The sequence below is a fragment of the Sus scrofa genome, chromosome 14 (assembly GCF_054392235.1).
Source record: "Sus scrofa isolate SSC_HxYL_T2T_F1_AM1 chromosome 14, Sscrofa_HxYL_maternal_Yorkshire_Landrace_v2.0, whole genome shotgun sequence".
Classification (NCBI taxonomy): Eukaryota; Metazoa; Chordata; class Mammalia; order Artiodactyla; family Suidae; genus Sus; species Sus scrofa.
The window spans coordinates 88782805-88806717 of NC_139396.1; the positions used below are offsets into that span (position 1 = coordinate 88782805).

Here is a 23913-nt window from a genome sequence, read left to right on the forward strand (position 1 = left end):
TATAGACCACCTTTTTTTTTTTTTTTTTTTTTTGGCCAGAAATGCAGCGCATGGAAGTTCCCAGGTTAGGGGTCAAATTGGAGCTACAGCTACCGGCCTGTGCCACAGCCACAGCAAAACAGGATCTGAGCTGCATGTGCAACCTACACCACAGCTCATAGCTATGCCAGATCCTTAGCCTACTGAGCGAGGCCAGGGATCAAACCCACATCCTCATGGATCCTAGTTGGATTTGTTAACTTCTGAGCCATAAAGGGAACTTGCCATTATAGGCCACATCTTATTTTGATTTCATAACTTCTTTCTAGTGACGCTTCTTCATTAATATACTTAGAATTTTCACTTTAGTATGTTCCTTATTCATATTGAACTTTAGATTCTATATCAGTAATTAGTGATGCTGCTCTTTTTTTGGTTTTTGTTTTTGTTTTGGCCATACTCAAATCATGTGAATTTTCCCTGCCAGGGTTCAACCCCACCCTGTAGCAGTGACCAGAATCCCAGCAGTGGCAATGCCATATCTTAATCCACTGAGCCACAGGGCAACTCCTGTTATTGCTTCTTGTATGTTAGGTTTTCAGTAAGGGTGTTTAGGCTTATTTCTTCATAGTGATTTTTAAAATATGAAAGATCAGTTTGAATTAGTCATCTTAATATATATAGTACAAGTATCCTATTCTAATTTTCTTGCTTTTGAAGTTGGTCAAAAGAACAATAGTATAAATTGTTTTTAAGCAGGGGAAAATAGTTTTTGAACTCTAAGTTCTGTTACATGCATCTTTTTTGTCAATTTTTAATATGGAGAGATTGTAACATAAAATTACATAGCGTATGTTTAGTCATTTTTTTCTATACATTTAGTTTTGGCAGTGTGTGTGAGTGCTGGTAGCAAATGTCAAAACTTGTAGTTCTTCAATTTTTTTGCAGCCTATTTGGAAAGTGATGTCACACTTTAATTTACACATGACCATGTTGCTCATGCTTTGCTTACCTACTCTGCAAATTGGAAGAATAGGGTCCGTGTGACTGTAGGACCACAATTGTATTCTATGTATTTGGCCCTTTTAAGGATGCTGAGAATATGTTTGTTGAGAAACTGATCTTTAGAGTGGTCAGTTAGTCTCATCTAAGAAAAGGAATAAGATATGGTCCAAAGTCGGGCCATATGGGGTCTTTGTAACTATTCCATGTTAGTTATATTGGCAATAAAATCTTAAAGGTTTAAAAAAAAAAAAAAAAAAGGCTGTTTGGACCATACTGATTTGTTGCCTTGAAAAACAACAAGGAAAATTTTGTCACAAGCCATTCTAAGCTTAACGGAAGTGCTTTGGGGAAGGCAGTAGAGCACTAAGACTTAGCAATAGTTAACTTAGTGCTGGGATTGACATCAGGCACTTAAATATATTATTTCTTGTTTTCTTAGCTGTATGAAATATTCACCCGTTTTATGGATAACAGCTTTGAACTGCAGAGTAAGTGGTGATAGATATGAAAGCTAGATTGATTCTGACTAAAATACCTAATCTTTCTGATAGATCAGTTTTTTGCCCATTTGTTTTGACTGTGATCCACAATGAGAAATTTTTACATAATGGCCAGTACACATGTACTTAAGTGTATACAAAGCTGCTGCATTATGGGTGTGCCTCCTGGAATTGTGCCCACACTTGTTATTTCTTATCTTTTTGATAATAGCCATTCTAGTATATATGAGGTGATATTTCATTGTGGTTTTGATTTATTTGCTTTTCCCTAAAATTAAATGAAATTAAACAGTGAGCGTGTTTTCAAATACCTGTTGGCCATTTGCATATCTTTGGAAAAATGTCTGTTCAGATCCTCTGCCTGTTTGTTTCTAGTTAGTTTTTCTTTTTTTTTTTTTTTTCTTTTTGCCATTTCTTGGGCGGCTCCCGCGGCATATGGAGGTTCCCAGGCTAGGGGTCGAATCGGAGCTGAAGCCGCTGGCCTACACCAGGGCCACAGCAACGCTGGGTCCGAGCCGCGTCTGCAGCCTACACCACAGCTCACGGCAACGCCGGATCCTTAACCCACTGAGCAAGGGCAGGGATCGAACCCACAACCTCATGGTTCCTAGTTGGATTCGTTAACCACTGTGCCACGACGGGAACTCCCTCTTTTTTTTTTTTTTTTTTTTTTTTCTGTTTATTTGTGAGAATTTTTTATGTTATTTTGGATATTATCCCCTTATCAGATGTATGGTTCGCATATATTTTCTATCTGGTGGGTTCCCTTTTTTTGTTTTGTTGATAATTTCCTCTGCTGTGCATACACTTTTTAGTTTGATGTAGCCCCACTTAATTATTTTTGCTTTTGTTGCTTTTAGTATCAATTAAAAAATTATCTCTAAGAACTATGTCAAAGCACTTTCTGACTGTTTTCTTTGAGAGTTTTATGGTTTTAGGATTTATGTTCAAGTCTTTAATCCATTTTGAGGCTTTTTTTTTTTTCCCTTGGCTGTGCCTGAGGCATGCTAAGTTACCCGGCCAGGGGGTGAACCCACACCACACAGTAGTGACAGTGCTGGATCCTTAACCACTAGGCCACCAGGGGACTCCTAGGCTCTATTCTGTTCCATTGGTGTGTTTTTTTTTTTTTTTTTAATTTTTTTGAAGTCTACTTGATTTATAATATTTTGTTAGTTTCTGATGTGTATAGCAAAGGGATTCATTTATATGTGTATGTATAATATACATTCATTTTCATATTTTTCCCATTATAGTTTATTATAGGATATTGAATACAGTTCCTGTTCCACTGGTCTTTGTGTCTATTTTTATGTTATGTGTTATGTTATTTTGATTGCTATAGCTTTGTAAGATAGCCTCCAGCTTTGTTCTTCAAGGTTGCTTTTGCTGTTTGGTGGTCTTCTGTGTTTCCAGACAAATTTTAGGATTGTTTCTCTTTCTGTGAGAAAGGCCATTAGATTTTGATAGAAATTGCATTGAGGAGTTCCTGTCGTGGCTCAGTGGTTAATGAATCCGACTAGGAACCACGAGGTTGTGGGTTTGATCCCTGCCCTTGCTCAGGGGGTTAAGGATCCGGCGTTGCCGTGAGCTGTGGTGTAGGTTGCAGACACGGCTCAGATCCAGCGTTGCTGTGGCTCTGGCGTAGGCCGGTGGCTACAGCTCTGATTAGCCTGGGAACCTCCATGTGCTGCGGGAGTGGCTCTAGAAAAGGCAAAAAGACAAAAATATATATATATATGTGTGTTTGTGTGTGTGTGTGTGTATAAAAAGAAATTGTATTGAATCTGATTATTGTTTTGGGTAATATGGACATTTTATTTCATTTATTTTATTTTATTTTAATTATTTGTCTTTAGGGCCACACCCACGGCATATGGAGGGTCCCAGGGTAGGGGTCGAATTGGAGGCTGTGGCTGCCAGCCTACACCACAGCCACAGCAACGTGGGATCCTTAACCCACTGATCGAGGCCAGAGATCAAACCCGAGTCCTCATGGGTACTAGTTGTGTTTGTTAATCACTGAGCCACCATGGGAATTCCTGTACATTTTACATGCTAATTCTTCCTGTCTATTTCATTAACAGCTTAGTAGTTTTTATGTACAGGTCATTAGTCTCTTTGGTTAAATTTATTCCTAAGTATTTTTTTATACAATTGTAAATGGGATTTTTCTTTTTATGGTCTTACCTGTTGTATATGGAAGTTCCCATGCCAGGGATCGAATCTAAGCTGAAGCTATGACCTATGTCACAGCTGTGGCAATGCCAGATCCTTAAACCACTGTACCAAAATAGAACTCCCCTCTTTTTGTTAATGTGGCATCACATTGATTTTCGGATCAGTTTGATTTGTTAAACCATCTTGTATTCCCTAGGATAAATCTCACTTGATTATGGTGTATCATCCTTTCAGTGTGATTTTGAAATCATTTGCCAGCATTTTACTCGAGTTTTGGGGGTTTTTTGTTGTCGTTTTTTTTTTTTTATTTTTATGGCCACACCTTCAGGCTAGGGTCAAGTTGGAGCTGCAGCTGTATGCTGTAGCTTGTGGCAACACCAGATACTTAACCCACTGAGTGAGGCCAGGGGTCGAACCTGCATCCTCATGGGTACTATGTTGGGTTCTGAACCTGCTGAGACACAATGGGAACTCCACTGAGGATTTTTGTATGATGAACAAGAGTTCATCAGGAATAATGGCCTGTAGGTTTGTCTTTTTGTGTGTGTGGTCTTGTCTGCTTTGGTATTGAGGTGATGTTGGCCTTGTAAAATCATTTGGAAGTGTTCTCTACTCTTCTGTTTTTGGAAGAATTTGAGAGGGATTGGTATTCTTTGAGGTTTTGGTAGAATTCATCAGTGAGGCCGTCTGGTCCTGGGTTTATTGCTACCTTGACACTGAGATGAGAACATCCTGTTAAATTCTATTTTTTGTGGGGGGGGTGTGGGGGGGGGCTGGGGGAAGGTTCCACCTGTGGCATATGGAAGTTCATGGCCAGGGGTCAAATCTGAGCCGCGACTGTAGTAACACTGGATCCTTAACCCACCGCTGGAGGCCAGAGAGAACACTGGGTACTTAACCCGATGTGCCATAGCAAGAACTCCCCCTCAACCCTATTCTGATGCATGCAGCTTGCAGATTGTTAATGCTGGAGCTGAGACAAGAATGTCAGACCTTTTCCAGGTGTTTGTCCAGGTTTGTTTGGTTGTTTTTTTTTTTTTTTTTTTTTCTGTATGCCAAGGCAGAAAGATTGTCCACCATTTCCACATGTCCTAAGCATCTTTCAAGGCCCCATTCATAGGGTCTCCTATTCCAAGTTTTGTGGGGTTTTTTTGTTTGTTTTTTGTTTTGTCTTTTTAGAGCCACACCCCTGGCATATGGAGGTTCCCAGGTTAGGGGTTGAATTCAGTTTTCATTTATCTCTTCCTAAAGGAGGAGATCTGTACTTGACCTGAACCTGTCTAATTGTGGATGTTGCATTTTTTACAAATTGAAGGTTTGTGGCTATCCTGTGGGTTTTTTTTTTTTTTTTTTTTTTTTTTCTTTTTGGGTCATACCTGCAGCATATGGAGGTTCCCAGGCTAGGGGTCCAATCAGAGCTATAGCTGCCGGCCTGCACCACAGCCACAGCAACATCAGATCTGAGCTGCATCAGCAATCTTTTTCTAATAGCATTATATTTATCATTATTTTTATTGATTGATTGATTGGCCACCCTACAGCATATGGAGTGCCCAGGCCAGTGATCAGATCCAGGACCACAGTTGTGCCCTATGCTGAAGCCAGGTTAAAGATGATGGTGGGGGGGAGTTCCCATCGTGGCTTAGTGGTTAACAAATCCGACTAGGAACCACGAGGTTGCAGGTTTGTTCCCTGGCCTTACTCAGTGGGTTAACGATCCAGCGTTGCCGTGAGCTGTGGTGGAGGTTACAGACGCAGGTGAGATACTGTGTTGCTGTGGCTCTGGCATAGGCCAGCGGCTACAGCTCTGATTCGACCCCTAGCCTGGGAACCTCCGTATGCCACGGGAGCGGCCCTAGAAAAGGCAAAAAGACAAAAAAATGAAAAGATGCCGTTGTTTCTATGAGCTGTTGGTGTAGGTCGCAGATACGGCTCTGATCTTGTGTTGCTGTGGCTGTGGTGTAGGCTGGCAGCTGTAGCTTCGACTTGACCCCTTCTCCTGGGAACTTCCATATGCCATGGGTACGGCCCTAAAAAAGCAAACTAAATAAATAATAAAAATAAGAATTACTACTGAAACAGCTTTCTCAGCAATATCTTCAGTTGGAAATAAAATGTAGTTTAGTCTAGTCTCTCCAACGGTATTGTAAACTTTATGATGGTACATACTTAATGCTTTTATTATCCTCTTTTTTTTTTTTTGCTTTTTAAGGCTGTACCTGAGGCATATGGAGGTTCCCAGGCTAGGGGTCTAATCAGAGCTGTAGCCGCCGGTCTATGCCACAGCCATAGCAACGTGGCGTCTGAGCCGTGTCTGCAACCTACATCACAGCTCACGGCAACGCTGGATCCTTAACCCACTGAGCAAGGCCAGGAATGGAACCTGAAACCTCATGATTCCTAGTCGGATTTGTTTCCGCTGCGCCATGATGGGGGAGGGGGGGGACGACTTTAACATTCTCATTTTATAAATGAAAAAACTTGGGCAGAAAGTTAAGAAAGCCAAGTTCATATGTCTAATAAGTGCTCAAGATGAGATTTGAACCTAGGCAGTCAAATTATATCTAGAGTCTGCATTTGCTGGATGTCTAACAGGAGCATGGTAGGACTTGTTTTTTGGGGGTTTTTTTGTTTGTTTTTTTTTAGGGCCATACCCACAGCATATGGAAGTTCCCAGGCTAGGGGTCTAATTGGAGCCATAGCTACTGGCCTACGCCACAGCAATGCAGGTTCTGGAGCCACATCTACAAACTATGCCACAGCTCATGTCAACGCCAGATCCTTAACCCACTGAGCAAGGCCAGGGTTCAAACTCACATCCTTATGGATATTCATTGGGTTCGTTACTGCTGAGCCACCACGGGAACGCCTATATTTTTTAATAAGGAATTTGATTGCTGTGACACCAAATAACCTAAAATAGGAGTGTGTTTAAAACTAGGAGTTCCTGTTGTGGCTCAGCAGAAACGAACCCTAGTAGTATCTGAGGTCTCAGGTTTGATCCCTCACCTTGCTCAGTGGGTTAAGGATCCTGTGTTGTTGTGGCTGTGGAGTAGGCCTGTAGCTGTAGCTCTGATTTGACCTCTAGCCTGGGAACTTCCATATATGCCATGAGTGCACCCCCCTGAGCCCCCCCAAAAAAACCCACGAGAAGGAACTCTTGAACTGGCAGAGGTCAAGGATTGGATTTCATGTGGGGAGATTTTAGGAAAGTTGGGAGAGCCATGAGGTCTTGTTCTCAGCACTTGAGAAATTTTTGTTTCTTTGATGTTCTAGATACAATTTATTCTTATATCATACACAAAAATAAACTTAAAATGGTTTAAAGACTTAAATATAAGACAGGACACCCTAAAACTCCTAGAAGTGAACATAGGACATTCTCTGACATAAATCATAGAAATGCTTTCTTAGGTCACTCTCACCAGGAAATAGAAATAAAAGCAAAAATAAACAAATGGCATCTAATCAAACTTACAGAGTTTGGCATAACAAAGGAGACCATAAATGGAATTGAAAGACAGCCTAAGGACTAGGAGAAGATATTTGCAAATGAGGTGACAAACAAGGGCTTAATTTTCAAAATGTACAAATAGTTCATATATCTCAATTAAAACTTGGGGATTTCAGAGAAGGGCTTCTTTCATAGCTTAGAAAGGTAAAGGCATGTGCGGATCCACTCCCTTTTTTTTTTTTTCGCCATACCTAGAACTTGTTGATTGAGTGCCACTTGCTTTAGCTGTACTTTCAGAATACATTCCTTAGAGAAATCATATTGATGATAACTCAGCTTTCTTCTTCATGTGCATTTCTTTCTCAAAAGATTTATACTATTTGTGGGTACTATATATGCTCCAGTGTTAGGAAAATGTTTTTTGCTAACTCTGAGACTCCATAGTTAAAATTATTTTAAACCTTGAGTCATTTCTTTCTTTTTTTTTTTTGGTCTTTTTGCCATTTCTTGGGCTGCTCCCGTGGCATATGGAGGTTCCCAGGCTAGGGGTCCAATCGTAGCTGTAGCCGGCGGCCTACACCAGAGCCACAGCAACGCGGGATCCGAGCCGCATCTGCAACCTACACCACAGCTCATGGCAACACCGGATCCTTAACCCACTGAGCCAGGGCAGGGATCGAACCCGCAACCTCATGGTTCCTATTTGGATTCGTTAACCACTGAGCCACGACAGGAACTCCTAAACCTTGAGTCATTTCTTATTATCCACTATTATTTTAGGAATAAATTAAGATTTAGAAAAAATTTTTAATTAATTTTTTTTTTTTTTTTTGTCTTTTTGCCTTACCTTGAGCCGCTTCCCATGGCATATGGAGGTTCCCAGTCTAGGGGCCTGATTGGAGCTGTTGCCGCCAGCCTACATCAGAGCCACAGCAATGCAGGATCCGAGCTGAGTCCGCAACCTACACCACAGCTCACGGCAATGCCAGATCCTTAACCCACTGAGCAAGGCCGGGGATCGAACCTGCAACCTCATGGTTCCTAGTTGGATTCGCTAACCACTGAGCCATGACGGGAACTCTCAAATTTTCTTTTTTGGCCATGGCCGTTGCATGCAGAAGTTCCCAGACCAAGGGTTGAACCCTTGTCACAGCAATGACCTGAGCCACAGTAGCGACGACACCAGATCATTAACCTACTAGGCCACCAGGGAACTCCATCTCTGAAACAATTGAAAGGGATAATCTTTTAAAGAGTGTTGCTTGCTTCTTCCTTACAAAAATGGAATTTCAGCATGCATTGCCAGAACTGTACTGTTCCCTACCTTTGTCTTCTATTTTACACTGAGCATGACTCTTTAAAAAATTATAGCTGATTTACTTTGTTGTGCTAATTTCTGCTGTACAGCAGAGTGACCTAGTCATATATACAGATATATTCTTTTTCTTATATTATCTTCCATCATATTCAATCCCAAGTGGTTGGATGTAGTTCCCTGTGCGCCACAATGGGAACTCTGCACATTTTTTATCTTAAAAAAAAAAGCATAAATAGGAGTTCCCACTGTGGTGCAGTGGGTTAAGGACCTGGCATTGACTTTATAGCGGCTAGACTTTCAACTGTGGATCAGATTCAGTCCCTGGCTTGAAACATCCAAATGCCTGTGAGTGCAGCCAAAAAACCAACCAAACAACCCCCCCCCCCAGAAAAAAACACAACAGAAAAACCCCCCAAAACACAACAAACAAAACCAACACACGCAAGAGTTCCCCTTGTGGATCTGCAGGTTATGAACCCAACTAGGACTCGGGTTCTATCCCTGACCCTGTTTAGTGGGTTAAGGATCCAGTGTTGGCCATGAGCTGTGGTATAGGTTGCAGATGTGGCTTGGATCCTGAGTTGCTGTGGCTGTGGTGTAGGCTGGCCACTGCAGTTCTAATTTGACCCCTAACCTGGCAACTTCTGTATGAAGCAGGTGCAGCCCTAAGAAGCAAAAAACAAACAAACAAAACCCAAACACATACATAAATAGCAGATACTCGAACACTAAATGTTCATTGCAGTACTATTCATAATAGGTAAGACGTGGAAGCAGTCTAAATGTCCAGTCAGTGGAGGAATGGATAAAGAAGATGTGGTATACTATATACAATGAATTATTACTCAGCCATAAGAAAGAACCAAATAATGCCATTTGCAGCAACATGCATGGACCTAGAGATTATTACACTAAGTGAAATCAGACAGACAAATATCATATGATAACACTTACATATGGAATCTTAAAAAAATGACATAAATGACTTGGGTACAAAACAGAAACAGACTCCCAGACTTCAAAAACAAGCTTAAGGTAACAAAGGGGAGTGGTAGGTGGGAGAGGGATGGATTGGGAGTTTGGGATTGGCATATGAGCACTATTGTATGTGGAATGGATGGTCAGCAGGGACCTGCTGTATAGAACAGGGAACTCTTCTCAATATTCTGTGATATCCTATATGAGAAAATATGAACAAGAATGGTAAGTGTATGTATATAACTGAATTATTTTGCTGTACAGCAGAAATTAACACAACATTGTAAATCAGTTGTACTTCAATAAAATTTTTAAAAATGAAAATATTAAAAAGTAACTGGTAACTTTAATGCTGAAAAGGAAGAATGAGTTGATACAAGAGAAATTTGAACTTTATTATGTAGTAATTTTTATGGTTATAGGTTTTAAACTATATATAGACAAGTGAAAGTGTCCACAAAATAATTCATTTTGAAAGGAGTTTGTTAAAAACCAAGAAAATACACATTTTGAGTAACAATCTGATTATAATTCTTGTTTACTCTCTCAAGAATGTGGGTCACTGAAGGAGTTAGTGCCTGGTGTTAACCTTGATTCTTTATTAGTAGAATTGAGAGAGGTTGCCAGTCCTTTCAGATCCTGCCCATTAGGATTTTCCTAGATTTATGTATTTTTTTGGCTGCACCCACAGCATTTGGAAGTTCTTCTGCACCACAGTAGCAGCTTGAGCTGTAGTAGTGACACTGCCAATCCTTAACCTGCTGAGCCACCAGGAAACTCTAGATTTCCCCAGTTTGTGATAGAGCTGTAGTGGTTCGATGTGTGGCAACAAACAGCAGTATTTGTCGTCATCTTCTGATTTTTTTTTTTTTTTTTTTTTTTTAAGTCAGAGCAACTCAGGAATGTTTGTCTTCTAGGCTCATCAACAGAGCAGACAAGCAGATCGTTTATTAGCTGCAGGGAAATACGAAGAGGCTATTTCTTGTCACAAAAAGGCTGCAGGTGAGTACTCTTTTTAAGAAGTACTGAGTCTAAAACTTCAGGGAAATTTCTTTTTTCCAGTATCTCTCAACACTTTATTTAAAATGAAATTCACAAGAGTATGATGTATTGTTGCCCTCCATATACCACGTTGACACTCCTGACCCACTGGAACACAGCTTGGACTATTTTTCAAGTGAGTATGTTAGATTTTCCAGCTCCTCCTAACCCAGTCTTTCTAAACTGTGAAGATTGAATATGTCATATTGGTAAATGGTGCCTGGACACAGCTTTCTGAGCCTGAAAATCCCCACAGACAGAAGTGATTGCAAGGATTCTGCCAATTCATCTTATTATAGAGGAGTTTAGATTTCAAATATTTAGCCATTTTGGGTTCTGAAAGTAATAACTAATTTAATTACAACCAATTAATTTTCACTGAGTTTCTGTTTTCTAAGATGCTGGTAAGACAAAACCCATTGAATGAAATTCTTTCCTGTGGTCTTTCATTAGCTTCCTTTCTGAATGTTTCATCTGTTCATTCATGTCTATAGTATGCCTCTGATAGCTTTCTTTGAGGTATGAAATTTAGAATTGTTGGATTCTTACCAAACAACTAATTTTATCCCAGTCATACAAGCTAGCATGTGTTGAACTCAGAAACAGATGTTCCGGGTTTGTTTTGTACCCTCTTGGCTTAGTTACAAATCTAAAATCATTGGGGGTGTAGGTACTGTATGCAGAATTGGTGTGGCTGCCTTTCTTAGAGCAAGCCCTGTAGTCTTCTTGCTAGAGGGAGGCACTTTCCTTTTCCCCTAGGCCAATATGATCAAAGCCCTGTTTTTTCCTGACAGAGTCTGCTCCTCCTGTTTTGCTTTACTGTTGAAATAGCCACAACACAGTGGTCCCTGATTTGGATAAGTCCTCTTTATTAGTGATTTCTGCCTGCAAGTCAGAAATTTTCAGAGAAAATTTCAAGTCTTATTAAAGAAATTTTTTTTTTTTTGGAGTTCTTGTTGTGGCTCAGTGGTTAATGAACCCAACTAGCATCCATGAGGACGTGGGTTTGATCCCTGGCCTCGCTCAGTGGGTTAAAGATCCACTGTTGCTATGAGCTCTGGTGTAGGTCACAGAAGTGGCTCAGATCTGGCATTGCTGTAACTGTGGTGTAGGCTGGCGGCTACAGCTCCGATTGGACCCCTGACTTGGGAACCTCCAATGGGTGCTGTGGGTGTGGCCCTAAAAAGACAAAAAAATATTTACATATTTTTTTGATATTTTAAATTATGGTTGATTTACAGTGTGGTACCAATCTCTGCTGTATGGTGAGGTAACTCATTTATACATATGTATGCATTCTTTTTTTATATTATTTTCCATTATAGTCTCTCCCAGTAGATTTGATACAGTTCCCTCTGCTATACAAGAGGACCTCCCGTTTATCCATTTTAAATGTAATAGTTTGCATCTACAAAACCCGAACTCTCAGTCTATCCCACTCCCTCCTCCTCCCCCCTTTGGGGGGACACATCATGTGTATCTGTTTCTTTTTTGTAGATAGGTTCATTTGTGCCATATTTTAGATTAAACATATGAGTGATATTATATGATATTTGTCTTTCTCATTCTAACTTACTTCAATCAGTGTGATAATCTCTAGTTGCATCCATGTTCCTGTGAATGACATCATTTTGTTCTTTTTTATGGCTGAGTAGTATTCCATTGTATATGTGTACCACATCTTAATCCATTTGTCTATCGATGGATATTTAGATTGTTTTTACTTTTAATTTTTTGTCTTTTTTTTTTTTTTTTTTTTTTTTTTTTTTAAGGGCCTCACCTATGGCATATGGATGTTCCCAGGGTAGGGGTTGAATTTGAGCTATAGCTGCTGGCCTACACCACAGCCACAGCAGTGCCAGATCTGAGCCACATCTGTGATCTGTAATACTACTGCTCATGGCAACGCTGGATCCTTAACCCACTGAGTGGGACCAGGGATCAAACCTGTCCTCATGGATGCTAGTCAGATTTCATTTCCACTGGGCCACAACGGGAACTCCTTAGGTTTTTTTTCTGTCTTGTCTATTGTGAATAGTGTCACGATGAACATAGGGCTGCATGTGTCTTTTTGAATTATAGTTTTGTTCAGATTTGTGTCCAGGAGTGGGATTGCTGGATACGGTAGGTAGTTCTATACTGAGTTTTCTGAGCAACCTCCATACTCTTTTCCATTGGGGTTGTACCATTTTACATTCCTGACAACAGTGTAGGATTGTTCTCTTTTCTCCAAACCCTCTCTAGCATTTGTTGTTTGTAGTTTTATTAATGATAGCAGTTCTGATTGGTGTGAGGTGATACTTCATTCTAGTTTTGATTTGCATTTCTCTAATAATTAGCGATGTTGAGCATCTTTTCATGTGCCTACTGGCTAGCTGTATGGCTTCTTGGAAAAATGTCTATTTAAGTCGTCCACCCATTTTTTGATTGGGTTTTTTTTTTGTTACTGAGTTGAATGAGTTTGTGTATGTTTTGGAGATTAAGCCATTGTCAGTTGAATTGTTTGCAAAGATTTTCTCCCATTCTGTGGGTTGTCTTTTTCTTTGTTTTGTTTTGTTTAATGGTTTCCTTTGCTTTACAAAAGCTTTTGAGTTTAATTAGGCCCTACTGGTTTATTTTTGTTTTTATTGTCATTGTTTTAGGAGGTGGATCAAATAAGATATTGCTGTGGTTTATGTCAGAGAATGTTTTGCTTATATTCTCTTCTAGGAGTCTCATGGTGTCATGTCTGATGTTTAAATTTTTAGCCATTTTGAGTTTGTTTGCTTGTTTGTTTTTGACGTTTTAGGGCCACAGCCATGACATGTGGAAGTTCCTAGGCTAGGGGTGGAATCTATGCTGCAGCTGCTGGCCAATGCCACAGCCACAGCAATGCCGGATTCAGGCCAAGTTTGAGACCTACACTGCATGCAGCTTACGGCAAAACTGGATCTTTAACCCACTGAGTGGGGCCAGGGATCAAACCTGCATCTTCATGGATAGTAGTTGAGTTTGTTACTGCCGAGCCACAATGGGAACTCCATTTTGAGTTAATTTTTGTGCATGATGTGAGGGTGTGCTCCATCTAATTTCATTGCTATATATGTAGCTGTCCAATTTTCTCAGTACCACTTGCTGAAGAGACTCTCTTTTTCCCATATTATGTTCTTGTCTCCTTTGTTGAAGATTAATTGACCATAGGTATGTGGGTTTATTTTTGGGCTCTCTATTCTTTTCCATTGGTCTGTGTCTGTCTTTATGTTAGTACCACACTATTTTTATTATTGTAATTTTATAATATTGTCTGAAGTTTGGGAGAATTAGGCCTCGTCCTCCCCCACCACCCTCAGTATTGCTTTGGCAATTCTGGGTCTTTTATTGTTCCACATAAATTTTTGGATTATTTGTTCTAGTTCTTTTGAGTAATGTCATTGGTAATTTCATAGGGATCACATTAAATCTGTAGATTGCTTTGGGTAGTATGGTCAATTTAACAATATTAGTTCTTCCAATTCAGGAGCATAGGATAGCTTTCCATTTCTTTGACTCCTTCTCAATATCTTTTATTAATGTTTTATAGTTCTCAGTGTATAAGTCTTTTACCTACGTGTTCCGGTTTATTTTGGGGATGCAGTTTTAAAAGGTATTTTTTTTTTACATTCCCTTTTTGATATTTCATTGTTACTGTATAGAAGTGCAACCAGTCTCTGAGTGTTTAATATTTTTTAATAATTTAATTTAATTATTTTCTTTTCTGGCTGCCACATGGTATATAGAGCTCCTAGGCCAGGGATCTGATCCAAGCTGCAGTTGCTGTAGCAATGGCTGGATCCTCAACCCACTGTGCTGGCTGGGGATTGAACCTGTGTCCCAGTTGATCCTGTTGTGCCACAGCGGGAAGTCCCTGAGTGTTAATCTTATATCCTGCTACTTTGCTGAATTTGTTTCTCTGATTGAGTAGTTTTTATGTGGAGTCCTTAGGATTTTTATATATAATATCATGTCATCTGCATATTGTGACAGTTTAACCTCTTCCTTTGCAATTTAGATAACTTTCGTGGAGTTCCCATAGTGGCTCAGTGGCTAACGAATCTGACTAGGAACCATGAGGTTACAGGTTCAATCCCTGGCCTTGCTCAGTGGGTTAAGGATCTGGCATTGCCGTGAGCTGTGGTGTAGGTCACAGACGTGACTTGGATCCCTTGTTGCTGTGGCTCTGGTGTAGGCTGGCAGCTACAGCTCCGATTAGACCTCTAGCCTGGGAACCTCCATATGTTGTGGGTGCGGCCCTAAAAAGACAAAAAGACGAAAAAATAAATAGATTTTTATTTCTTTGTCTTGTCTGACTGCTGTTGCAAGGGCTACCAATACTCTGTTGAATGAAAGTGGTGAGAGTGGGCATCCTTGTCTTCTTCCAAATTTTAGGGGAGAGGGTTTCATCTTTTGTCTTTTAAGTATTATATTGGCTGTGGGTTTGTCATAAATGGCTTTTATGATGTTGTGATATATACCCTTCACATTCACTTAGGTAGGAGTTTTTTTAATCATGAATGAATGTTAAATTTTGTCAATTGCCTTTTCTGCATCTATTGAGGTGATCATGTCATTTTTGACTTTTCTTTTATTAGTATGGTGTATTAGATTGAATTGCATGTGTTTAACCATCCTTGTGAACTTGGGACGAATCCTGCTTCTTTCTTTCTTTCTTTTTTTTTTTTTTTGTCTTTTTGCTATTTCTTGGGCCACTCCCATGGCATATGGAGGTTCCCAGGCTAGGGGTCGAATCGGAGCTGTATAGCCACCGGCCTACGCCAGAGCCACAGCAACGCTGGATCTGAGCTGAGTCTGCAACCTACACCACAGCTCACGGCAACGCCAGATCCTTAACCCACTGAGCAAGGCCAGGGACCGAACCTGCAACCTCATGGTTCCTAGTCGGATTTGTTAACCACTACGCCACGACAGGAACTCCGAATCCTGCTTATTTCTGCTGTATGATCTTTTTTATGTGCTGTCGGATTCTGTTTGCTAAAATTTTGTTGAGAATTTTTGCATCTATATTCATCAAAGATATTGGCCTATAATTTTCTTTTTTGTTAGTATCTTTGTCTGGTTTTGGTATTAGGGCGATGTAATGATAGAATGGGTAATAGAATGCCTTTGGGAGTGTTCCCTCCTCTCCATTCTTTTGGAAGAGTTTGAGGATAGGTGTAAGTTTTCCTTTGATAGAATTTGCCTGTGAAGCCATCTGGTCCTGGACTTTTTGTAAGGAGGTGTTTTTTTTTGTTCGTTTGTTTTAAACTACATATTCTGTATTACTTCTAGTGATCAGTCTGTTCACATTATCTATTTCTTCTTGATTGAGTTTTGGTGGGCTGTATTTTTCTAGAAAGTTGTCCATTTCTTCTAGGTTGTCAAATTTGTTGGCATGTAATTGTTCATAGTATTCTCTTACTTTTTTTTATATTTCTGCATTATCAGTTAAAATTTCTCCTTTTTCACTCCTTGTTTATTTGGATTCTCTTCCTCTTCTGTTTGGTAAGTCTGGTCAGAGGTTTGTCAATTTTGTTTATTGTTTCACAGAACCAGCTCTTGATTTTATTTTTTTCTATTTTTTTAAATATTTATTTCCTCTCTGATGTTTATTATTTCCTTTCTTCTGCTGACTTTAGGTTTTGTTTGTTATTCTTTTTCTAATTCTTTTACGTAGGTTAGGTTGTTTGAGATTTTTCTTGTTTTTTGAATAAGGCCTGTATTGTTATGAACTTTCCTCTAAGAACTGATTTTGTGGCTTCCCATGGATTTTTGTATGGTTGTGTTGGTTTTTTTTTTTTTTTGTCTTTTTTTAGGGCCACACTCACGACATATGGAAGTTCTTGGGCTAGGGGTCAAATTGGAACTGTAGCCACTGGCCTATGCCATAGCCACAGCAGTGCCAGATCTGAACCGAGTCTGTGATCTACACCACAGCTCATGGCAACACCAGATCCTTAACCCACTGAGTGAAGCCAGAGATCAAACCCTAGTTGGGTTTGTTACTGCTGAGCCATGATGGGAACTGCAGTTCTGTTTCTATAGTTATCTCAAGGTACTTCTCAATTTCTTTTTTGATTTCTTTGTTCACCCATTGGTGTTTGTTGTTGTTGTTGCTATTCCCTTTTTGGGCCACACACATGGCATATGGAAGTTCCTGGGCTAGGGATCGAATCTGAGCCACAGCTGTGATCTGTGCCACAGTCGTGGCAACACTGGATCATTAACTCACTATGCCACAGTGGGAACTCCCAACCCATGGGTTTTTTTTTAGTAGCATGTTGTTTAGTTGCAGTGTAGTTGGTTTTTTCTCATAAACCAACTTTTCCTATGGTTGATTTTTAGTTTCATGCCCTTGTGGTCAGAGAAGATGCTTGAAATAATTTCTGTACTCTTAAATTTGTTGAGGTTAGTTTCTACCCCATTATGTGGTCAATCCTAGAGAATGTTCCATGTGCACTTGAAAAGAATGTATATTCTGGTCGTTTAGGATGTAATGTCTTGAAAATATCAATTAGGTCTAACTGTTCATTGTGTCATTTAGGATCTTTGTTGCTTTATTGATTTTCTTTCTAGAAGATCTGTCCATTGATGTGAGATGGGGTGTTGAAGTCTCCTACTATTATTGTGTTCCCTTCAGTTTCTCGCCTTATGTCTGTCAGTAATTATATGTATTTGGGTACTTCTATATTAGGTATATATGTTGGTGAGTATAATAACCTCTTCTTGGATAATGATCCTTTTATCATTAAATAGTGTCCTTTATCTTTCTTTATGGCCTTTGTTTTAAAATCTGTTTTGTCTGATAATTAGTATTGCAATTCCCACTTTCCTGTCATTTCCATTCACATGAAATAACATTTTCCATCCCCTCACTTTCAGTCTGTGTGTGTCTTTTGCCCTAAGGTGGGTCATCTATATGCAGCACATTGTAGGGTCTTGTTTTTTTTTAATCCAGTCTGCCACTCTGTTGATTGGAACACTCAGTCCATTGATATTTGGGGCAAAAAAAAAAAAAATTTTTTTTTTTCCTTTTGTCTTTTTAGGGTTGCACTTGTGGTGTATGGAAGATCCCAGGCTAGGGGTTGAATTGGATTTACAGCTGCCGGCCTATACCACAGCCACAGCAGCTCGGGATCCAAGCCACATCTGTGACCTACACCTTAGCTCAGGGCAATGCTGGATTCTTAACCCACCAAGTGGGGCCAGGGATTGAACCCACATCCTCCTAGGTACCAGTTGAGTTTGTTTCTGCTGAGCCACAGTGGGAACTCCCTTAGGCAGTTATTGATGCGTATGTATGTATTGCCATTTTAAACCTTGCTTTCTAGTTGATTCTTTTTCTTCTTTGTTCCTTTCTTTTTCTTTTTATAGTTTTCTTTTATGCTTGTGTCCTTTTCTTTTTGTTTTTTGTGAATCTGTTGTTTGTTTTTGATTTATCATTGCTCTGTTTTTCAAGTTTGTCAACATCTTCCTATATTTGCTTGCTTTAAACTGATAGAACTTGTTCGAGCCTACACCTAAAAAAAAAGTCCAGAGTTTCTTACTCTTTGGTCACACTTTATGATTTTGATGTGTTTTTTTACATCTTCATATTTTCCTTTTGCTGTTCCTGTGTTTATCATTCCTTTCATAAATAGCTTTTTTTTTTTTTTTTTTTTTTTTTACCTGTATGCTGTCTTACTTAAGTGATTACTTTCTAATTGTGATTTCCTGCATCCTGTATGTTCCCTCACTCCCTGCACATACAGCATTTGGAAATTCCCAGGCCAGGGATTGAATTTGAGCTGCAGCTGTGACTTATATCACATGCTGGATACTTAACCCAGTGAGGGATCAAACCCTCACCTCAGCAGTGACCCAAGCTGCTACAGAGAGAATGCCAGATCTTTAACGTGCTATGCCACAGCAGGAACTCCTATCCTGTATCTTCTTAGTACTTTCGTATTTAGAAGAGACCTTTCAGTATTTCTTATAGGATAGGTTTACTATTGCTATATTCTTTTAGTTTTTGCTTGTCTGAGAAATTCTTCATTTCTCTTTCTATTTTATTTTATTTTATTTTATTTTTTAATTTAATTTAATTTTATTTATTTATTTTTTTGTCTTTTTGCCATTTCCTGGGTCGCTCCCACGGCATATGGGATGTTCCCAGGCTAGGGGTCTAATCGGAGCTGTAGCTGCCAGCCTACGCCAGAGCCACAGCAACACGGGATCCGAGCCGCATCTGCAACCTACACCACAGCTCACGGCAACGCCAGATCCTTAACCCACTGAGCAAGGGCAAGGATCGAACCCACAACCTCATGGTTCCTAGTCGAATTCGTTAACCACTGTGCCACGATGGGAACTCCCCTTTCAGAACTTTGAATTTATCTTGCCACTCCCTTTTGGCATATAGTATTTCTGCAGAGATGAGCTGATAGCCTTATGGGGCTTCCCTTGTACTTAACTCTTGGTTTTGCTTTTGCTACCTTTTAACCCTCTCGTTATCTTTAACTTTTGCCATTTTTGTTATTATTATTATTTTTTTTTAATTTGGCTTTCTGACAGCTGTTCTGATTGGACGGTTTCCATTATTTGATCTTCCACATCACTTATTCCTTCCTCTGCACTATTCATTCTGCTGTTCATTGTCTTTACCTCAGCTTTTGTCTTGGCGAATGAATTTTCTAATTTTTCTTGGCTCCTCCTTATAGTTTCTAGTTCCTTATTATAGTAATCTGCATTTCTCATGACAGCCTTTTTTAGTTCCTTTAGAATTTTCATTACCTCCATTCTGAACTTGCTGTCTGTTAGACTGAAGAGGTCTGTTTCATTGTTCGCTTCTTCAGGGGAATTCTCCTGTTCTTTTAACTGGGAGTAGTTCTTTGCATCTTCATTTTGCTTATCTTTCTCTTATTCTGTGAGTTTACAGGAAACAGCTACCATAGTCTTGGAAGGCTATTTATTTATTTTTTAGGGCCACATCTGCAGCATATGGAAGTTCAGGGGTAAGGTTTGAATCAGAGCTTCGACTGCTGGCCTACACCACAGCCACAGCCACACTAGATCCTAGCTACATCTGCAGCAGGGGTGCAGCTTGTGGCAACCCTGGATCCTTAACCCACTGAGCAAGGCCAGGGATTGAACCTGCATCCTTGTGGATACTAGTCAGGTTCTTAACCTGCTGAGCCACAATATGTACTCCTTGGAGGGCTATTTATATGCAGGAGCACCCCTGGGTAGCTTGTGTGGATTTACTAATTTTTTTGGCCTGAGGGCTACTTTTGGTTTAGATGCTTGCAAGTCTTTTTCCTTGATGGGGTTGTGTAGGTGCACAGCCCATGCATGCTCCCAGGGAGGTGGGGGCAACGGGTGGTGCCTGTTCTTGGGGCCCTCGTTGGTGGCTTTGACCCCTGGGGAAGTGGGGGCCAGTGGGCTGCACCTGGTTTCAGGCCCCTCAGCTGTCGCAGTGACCCTAAGGGAAGTAGTAGTGGCAGGTGGTGCCATCATAGGGCCTTTGGCTGTGGTAGTCTCAGGGAGGGCACATTCCCAGGGAGGTGGGAGCAACACGTGGTGCCTGGTCACAGGATACTCAGTGGTGCGGGCCACACCTACCTCTGGAGTCTGAGGTGGCTGTGGTGGTTTGCACCCACCCCTGTAGCCTGTACAAGAGGTGATCTGCTGCTTGTGAGCCCCACACCTGCAGAGAAGGAGGTTCCTATGGTGGTGCCCCTGCTTCTCCTCCCCGTCTCCCCAGCAGTGGCAGCCAGGCCTCCTCCAGCACTGCCTTGGCTGTGGCACACTGCTTCCAAGACCTCTCAGCTGTTACTACGCAGCCAATCCTGGTCCTGTCTCTGGGACTGACCTCTAAAGCCTGAGCCTCAGCATCCAGCTCCTGCCCGGGTGTCTCTGCACACTAACCCTCTGTACAGCTCTCTGCTTTGCCCTCCTTGAACTAAATGCTGTGTGTGCTCTTCTCCAAGGCTTTTAGGCTCCCCCTCTGTCCTGCTCCATCTCCCTGCCAGTCAGGGGGCTTTCCCAGTGTGTGAATTCCTTTCCTCTTTCATAGCTCCTTCCTAGGGGTGCTGGTCCCTTCCTGATTCCTTTTTTTCTCTCTTTATTTTTTTTCCTCTCTTGTCTTGGTCCATTCCTGATTTCTTTTTCTCTCTTCACTCCCTCTTTTTTTTCTCTCTCTTGTCCTACCCAGTTTTGTGGAGGTTTTCTTGCCCATTTGGAAGTTTGTGGTTTTCTGCCAGAATTCAGTAGATATTCTGTGAGAATTGTTCTACATGTAGTGTGTGTGTGGGGGGGAAGAAGGTCAGCTCTACATCCTGCAACTCCTCTGCCATCTTTTTTTTTTTTTTTTGCCATTTTTTGGGGCCGCTCCTACGGCATATATGGAGGTTCCCAGGCTAGGGTCTAATCGGAGCTGTAGCTGCCAGCCTACGCCAGAGCCATAGCAACGCAGGATCCGAGCCGTGTCTGCAACCTACACCACAGCTCACGTCAACGCCGGATTCTTTACCCACTGAGCAAGGCCAGGGATCGAACCCGAAACCCCATGGTTCCTAGTAGGATTCGTTAACCACTGCGCCACGACTGGAACTCCTCCTCTGCCATCTTTATCCAATCTCTGAGGTCATCTTTTTTTTTTTTTTTTTTTTTTTTTTTGGCTGCCCCACAGCATATGGAGTTCCAGGCAGGACCAGATCCAAGCCTCAGTTGCAACCTGTGGTGCAGCTATGGCATCGCTGGATCCTTTAACCCCTTGCATTGGGTTGGGGATCAAACCTGTGACCTGGCGCTGCAGAGATGCTGCCAATCCTGTTGTACTGGTGGTGGGAACTCTACTGAACTCTTAATTTTGAAGAGCTAAGTTTTGCTACTAAAGTATACCTCTTCATTTGTAGGGCCTAATGCATTGCACGTACCCCATAAAACTTTGTGCATTTAAAGAATCATTCCTGCAGCATATGGAAGTTTTTCAGGCTAGGGGTCAAATTGGAGCTACACCTGCCAACCTGTGCCACAGCAGCACAGGATCTGAGCCATGTCTGTGACCCACACCACAGCTTGTGGCAACGCTGGATCCTTAACCCAGTGAGTGTGGCCAGGGATCGAATCTTCATCCTCATGGGTACTAGTCAGGTTTGTTTCTACAGTGGGAACTCTGATTTTTGGTAAAATTTTATGGGAGCTTTAGACAACATTAAACTTAGCAGTTCATTTTAAATCTTTCATAAGCCGTATTTTGTATGAATTGAATTGTTAAATTTGTAGTTACAAAGAAAAGACAATATACTACTTAATGTACTGTTTAAGGAAATCTTGAATGTCACAGTGAAATGATACATTTAGTTAAATAACCCAGAGTGGTCATGGTTACATGCGCACATACAAAACGCTTATTGAAATAGGGTGATCGGCATATGTTGTGCATTGATTAGTAGGATATTCTGGATAGATAAAAGTTTCCTTCATTCCTAGCCTTTATCACCTGTCTTTATTTGAAGACGTAAAAGTAATGTTGGGCCTTAAACACCTCTCCCTGTTTCATGTATCTAAATTGACTTTCTCGGAGTACCTGTCATGGCTCAGTGGTTAACGAATCCAACTAGGAACCATGGGGTTTTGGGTTCGATCCCTGGCCTTGTTCAGTGGGTTGGGGATCCGGCATTGCTGTGAGCTGTGGTGTAGATTTCGGACATAGCTCGGATCCTGTGTTGCTGTGGCCCTGGTGTAGGCCGGCGGCTACAGTGGCTACAGCTCTGATTCGACCCCTAGCCTGGTAACCTCCGTATGTTGTGGGAGCAGCCCTAGAAATGGCAAAAAGACCAAAAATAAATAAATAAATAAATAAATTGACTTTTCAAGAGTAGAAAAGATTAAGGCAGCCTGTTGGATTCCATTACCTCTAATTATGGAGACACAATTTAAGTGTGATTAGTTAATCCCACCCAGACAATTTGATTTGGAGTTCAGATGTGATTAAAAATAGCCTAGTGTTGTGTTTCAGAGTGGAGCTGTGAATGTAATGCTAGTTTGAAAATTAATGTGGTTGGAATGAACTCAGTGTTTTCTAAATTGAGTTACAACTAGAGCTTTAAACAGGTGTAAATGTATTCTGAGAGGAAGGAATAAGGCTGGCAAAGGTCATCATATGAGAAAGCCTCATGTGAATGAAAGCCTGAAACGGGAGAACTTAAGGGCAAAAGAAGGGGCCTCTGCCAGAGGTGGAGATTCTAAGAGTAACAGTTTTCCTTGAGATCACACAGCTAAGGACTCATACATATCCTCTGTACTTTATAGTGTTCTGATAATGTTTTGTCAATATGTAGAAATGAAAAGGTTACTTGACAAGCTGGAAGGAAAAAGATTTCTATTTCTGGCAGGAGATGGGGAGGAGGAAGCGTGTACACATTTTTACCATCCTATGTTGAAAAAGGGAAAATTAAAAAAGCCACAAACTACCAAGGATTCAGCATTGTTAGAAGAATCAATTGCTTTAAACCCTTGATTAGCAGCTGTAAGTAGGTTGCTGTAATTCTCCTTTATCAGCTTTATGTAGTCCAGTCTCTAAATTTCATTTCTTTCATAGACAGCAAAAAGAGCAAAAGCGTAAATGGAAAGTTGATAGCAGGCATTATCAATATTTAGAACTCAGAATGAACATTTCAGAAGATGAACAGACCTCAGAGTATCCAGTGTTCTTATGTATTTGTTTGAAAACAAATCTTGACTTGGACCTTCCTCTGAGACTGTGGTATCATGAAAACCACTCAGTGTGGATCAGTCTGTGTCATTCAGAGACAGTATTTTGCTGTGTGTGCATGGATAGGCTATACAGTTTTCTTTTCTTTTCTTTTTTTTTTTGGCCGCACCTGTGGCATATGAAAGTTCCCTGGCCAGGGATGGAATCCAAGCTATAACTGCAGTGACATGGGTCCTTAACCCCCTGTACTGCACTGAGCCAGGGATTGAACTGGAGCTGCCACAGAGACAATGCTGGATCGTTAACCCACTGTGCCACAGTGGTAACTCCAGGCTGTGCAATTTATACTTTGGTAGCAGTTCAACAGTTTCATGATAGAATAGTAGTAGGTGTTATTATTATTATTATTATTATTAATTTTTTTTTTTTTTTTTGGTCTTTTTGCCTTTTCTAGGGCTGCGCCTGTGGCACTTGGAGGTTCCCAGACTAGGGATCCATTTGGAGCTGTAGCCGCTGGCTACACCACAGCCACAGCAACGAAGGATCTGAGCTTGTGTCTGTGACCTACACCACAGCTCACGGCAACGCCAGATCCTTAACCCACTGAGCAAGGCTGGGGATCAAACCCGCAATCTCATAGTTCCTAGTTGGATTCGTTAACCACTGAGCCACGACGGAAACTCCTAGATGTTATTATTTTAAAGAGTGATAGATTCTTCAGATTTTCCTAATTCCTTTTCCTCATCAT

The 23913-nt window shown here is 40.8% G+C and overlaps 2 protein-coding genes and 1 long non-coding RNA gene across 6 annotated transcripts in view; all 3 read left to right on the plus strand.

The window, feature by feature from the left end:
• The window catches only part of ZNF365 (zinc finger protein 365), an 831894-nt gene that overhangs the window by 740992 nt on the left and 66989 nt on the right, over window positions 1–23913 (plus strand). The window lies entirely within an intron of this gene.
• LOC102165048 (uncharacterized) overlaps window positions 1–23913 on the plus strand; it is a 1242341-nt gene that overhangs the window by 78349 nt on the left and 1140079 nt on the right. The gene's annotated exons all lie outside the window — the stretch shown is intronic.
• NRBF2 (nuclear receptor binding factor 2) overlaps window positions 1–23913 on the plus strand; it is a 39117-nt gene that overhangs the window by 9839 nt on the left and 5365 nt on the right. For 3 of the 4 annotated variants that reach the window (XM_013983288.3, XM_001925540.6, XM_084997058.1), the window contains one exon: window positions 10333–10417. In XM_013983288.3, the coding sequence (XP_013838742.3) occupies window positions 10333–10417 (85 nt within the window). Of the gene's footprint in view, window positions 1–10332; window positions 10418–22112; window positions 23812–23913 lie in introns of those variants that run through there. The other variant, XM_084997057.1, reaches the window with a different exon arrangement.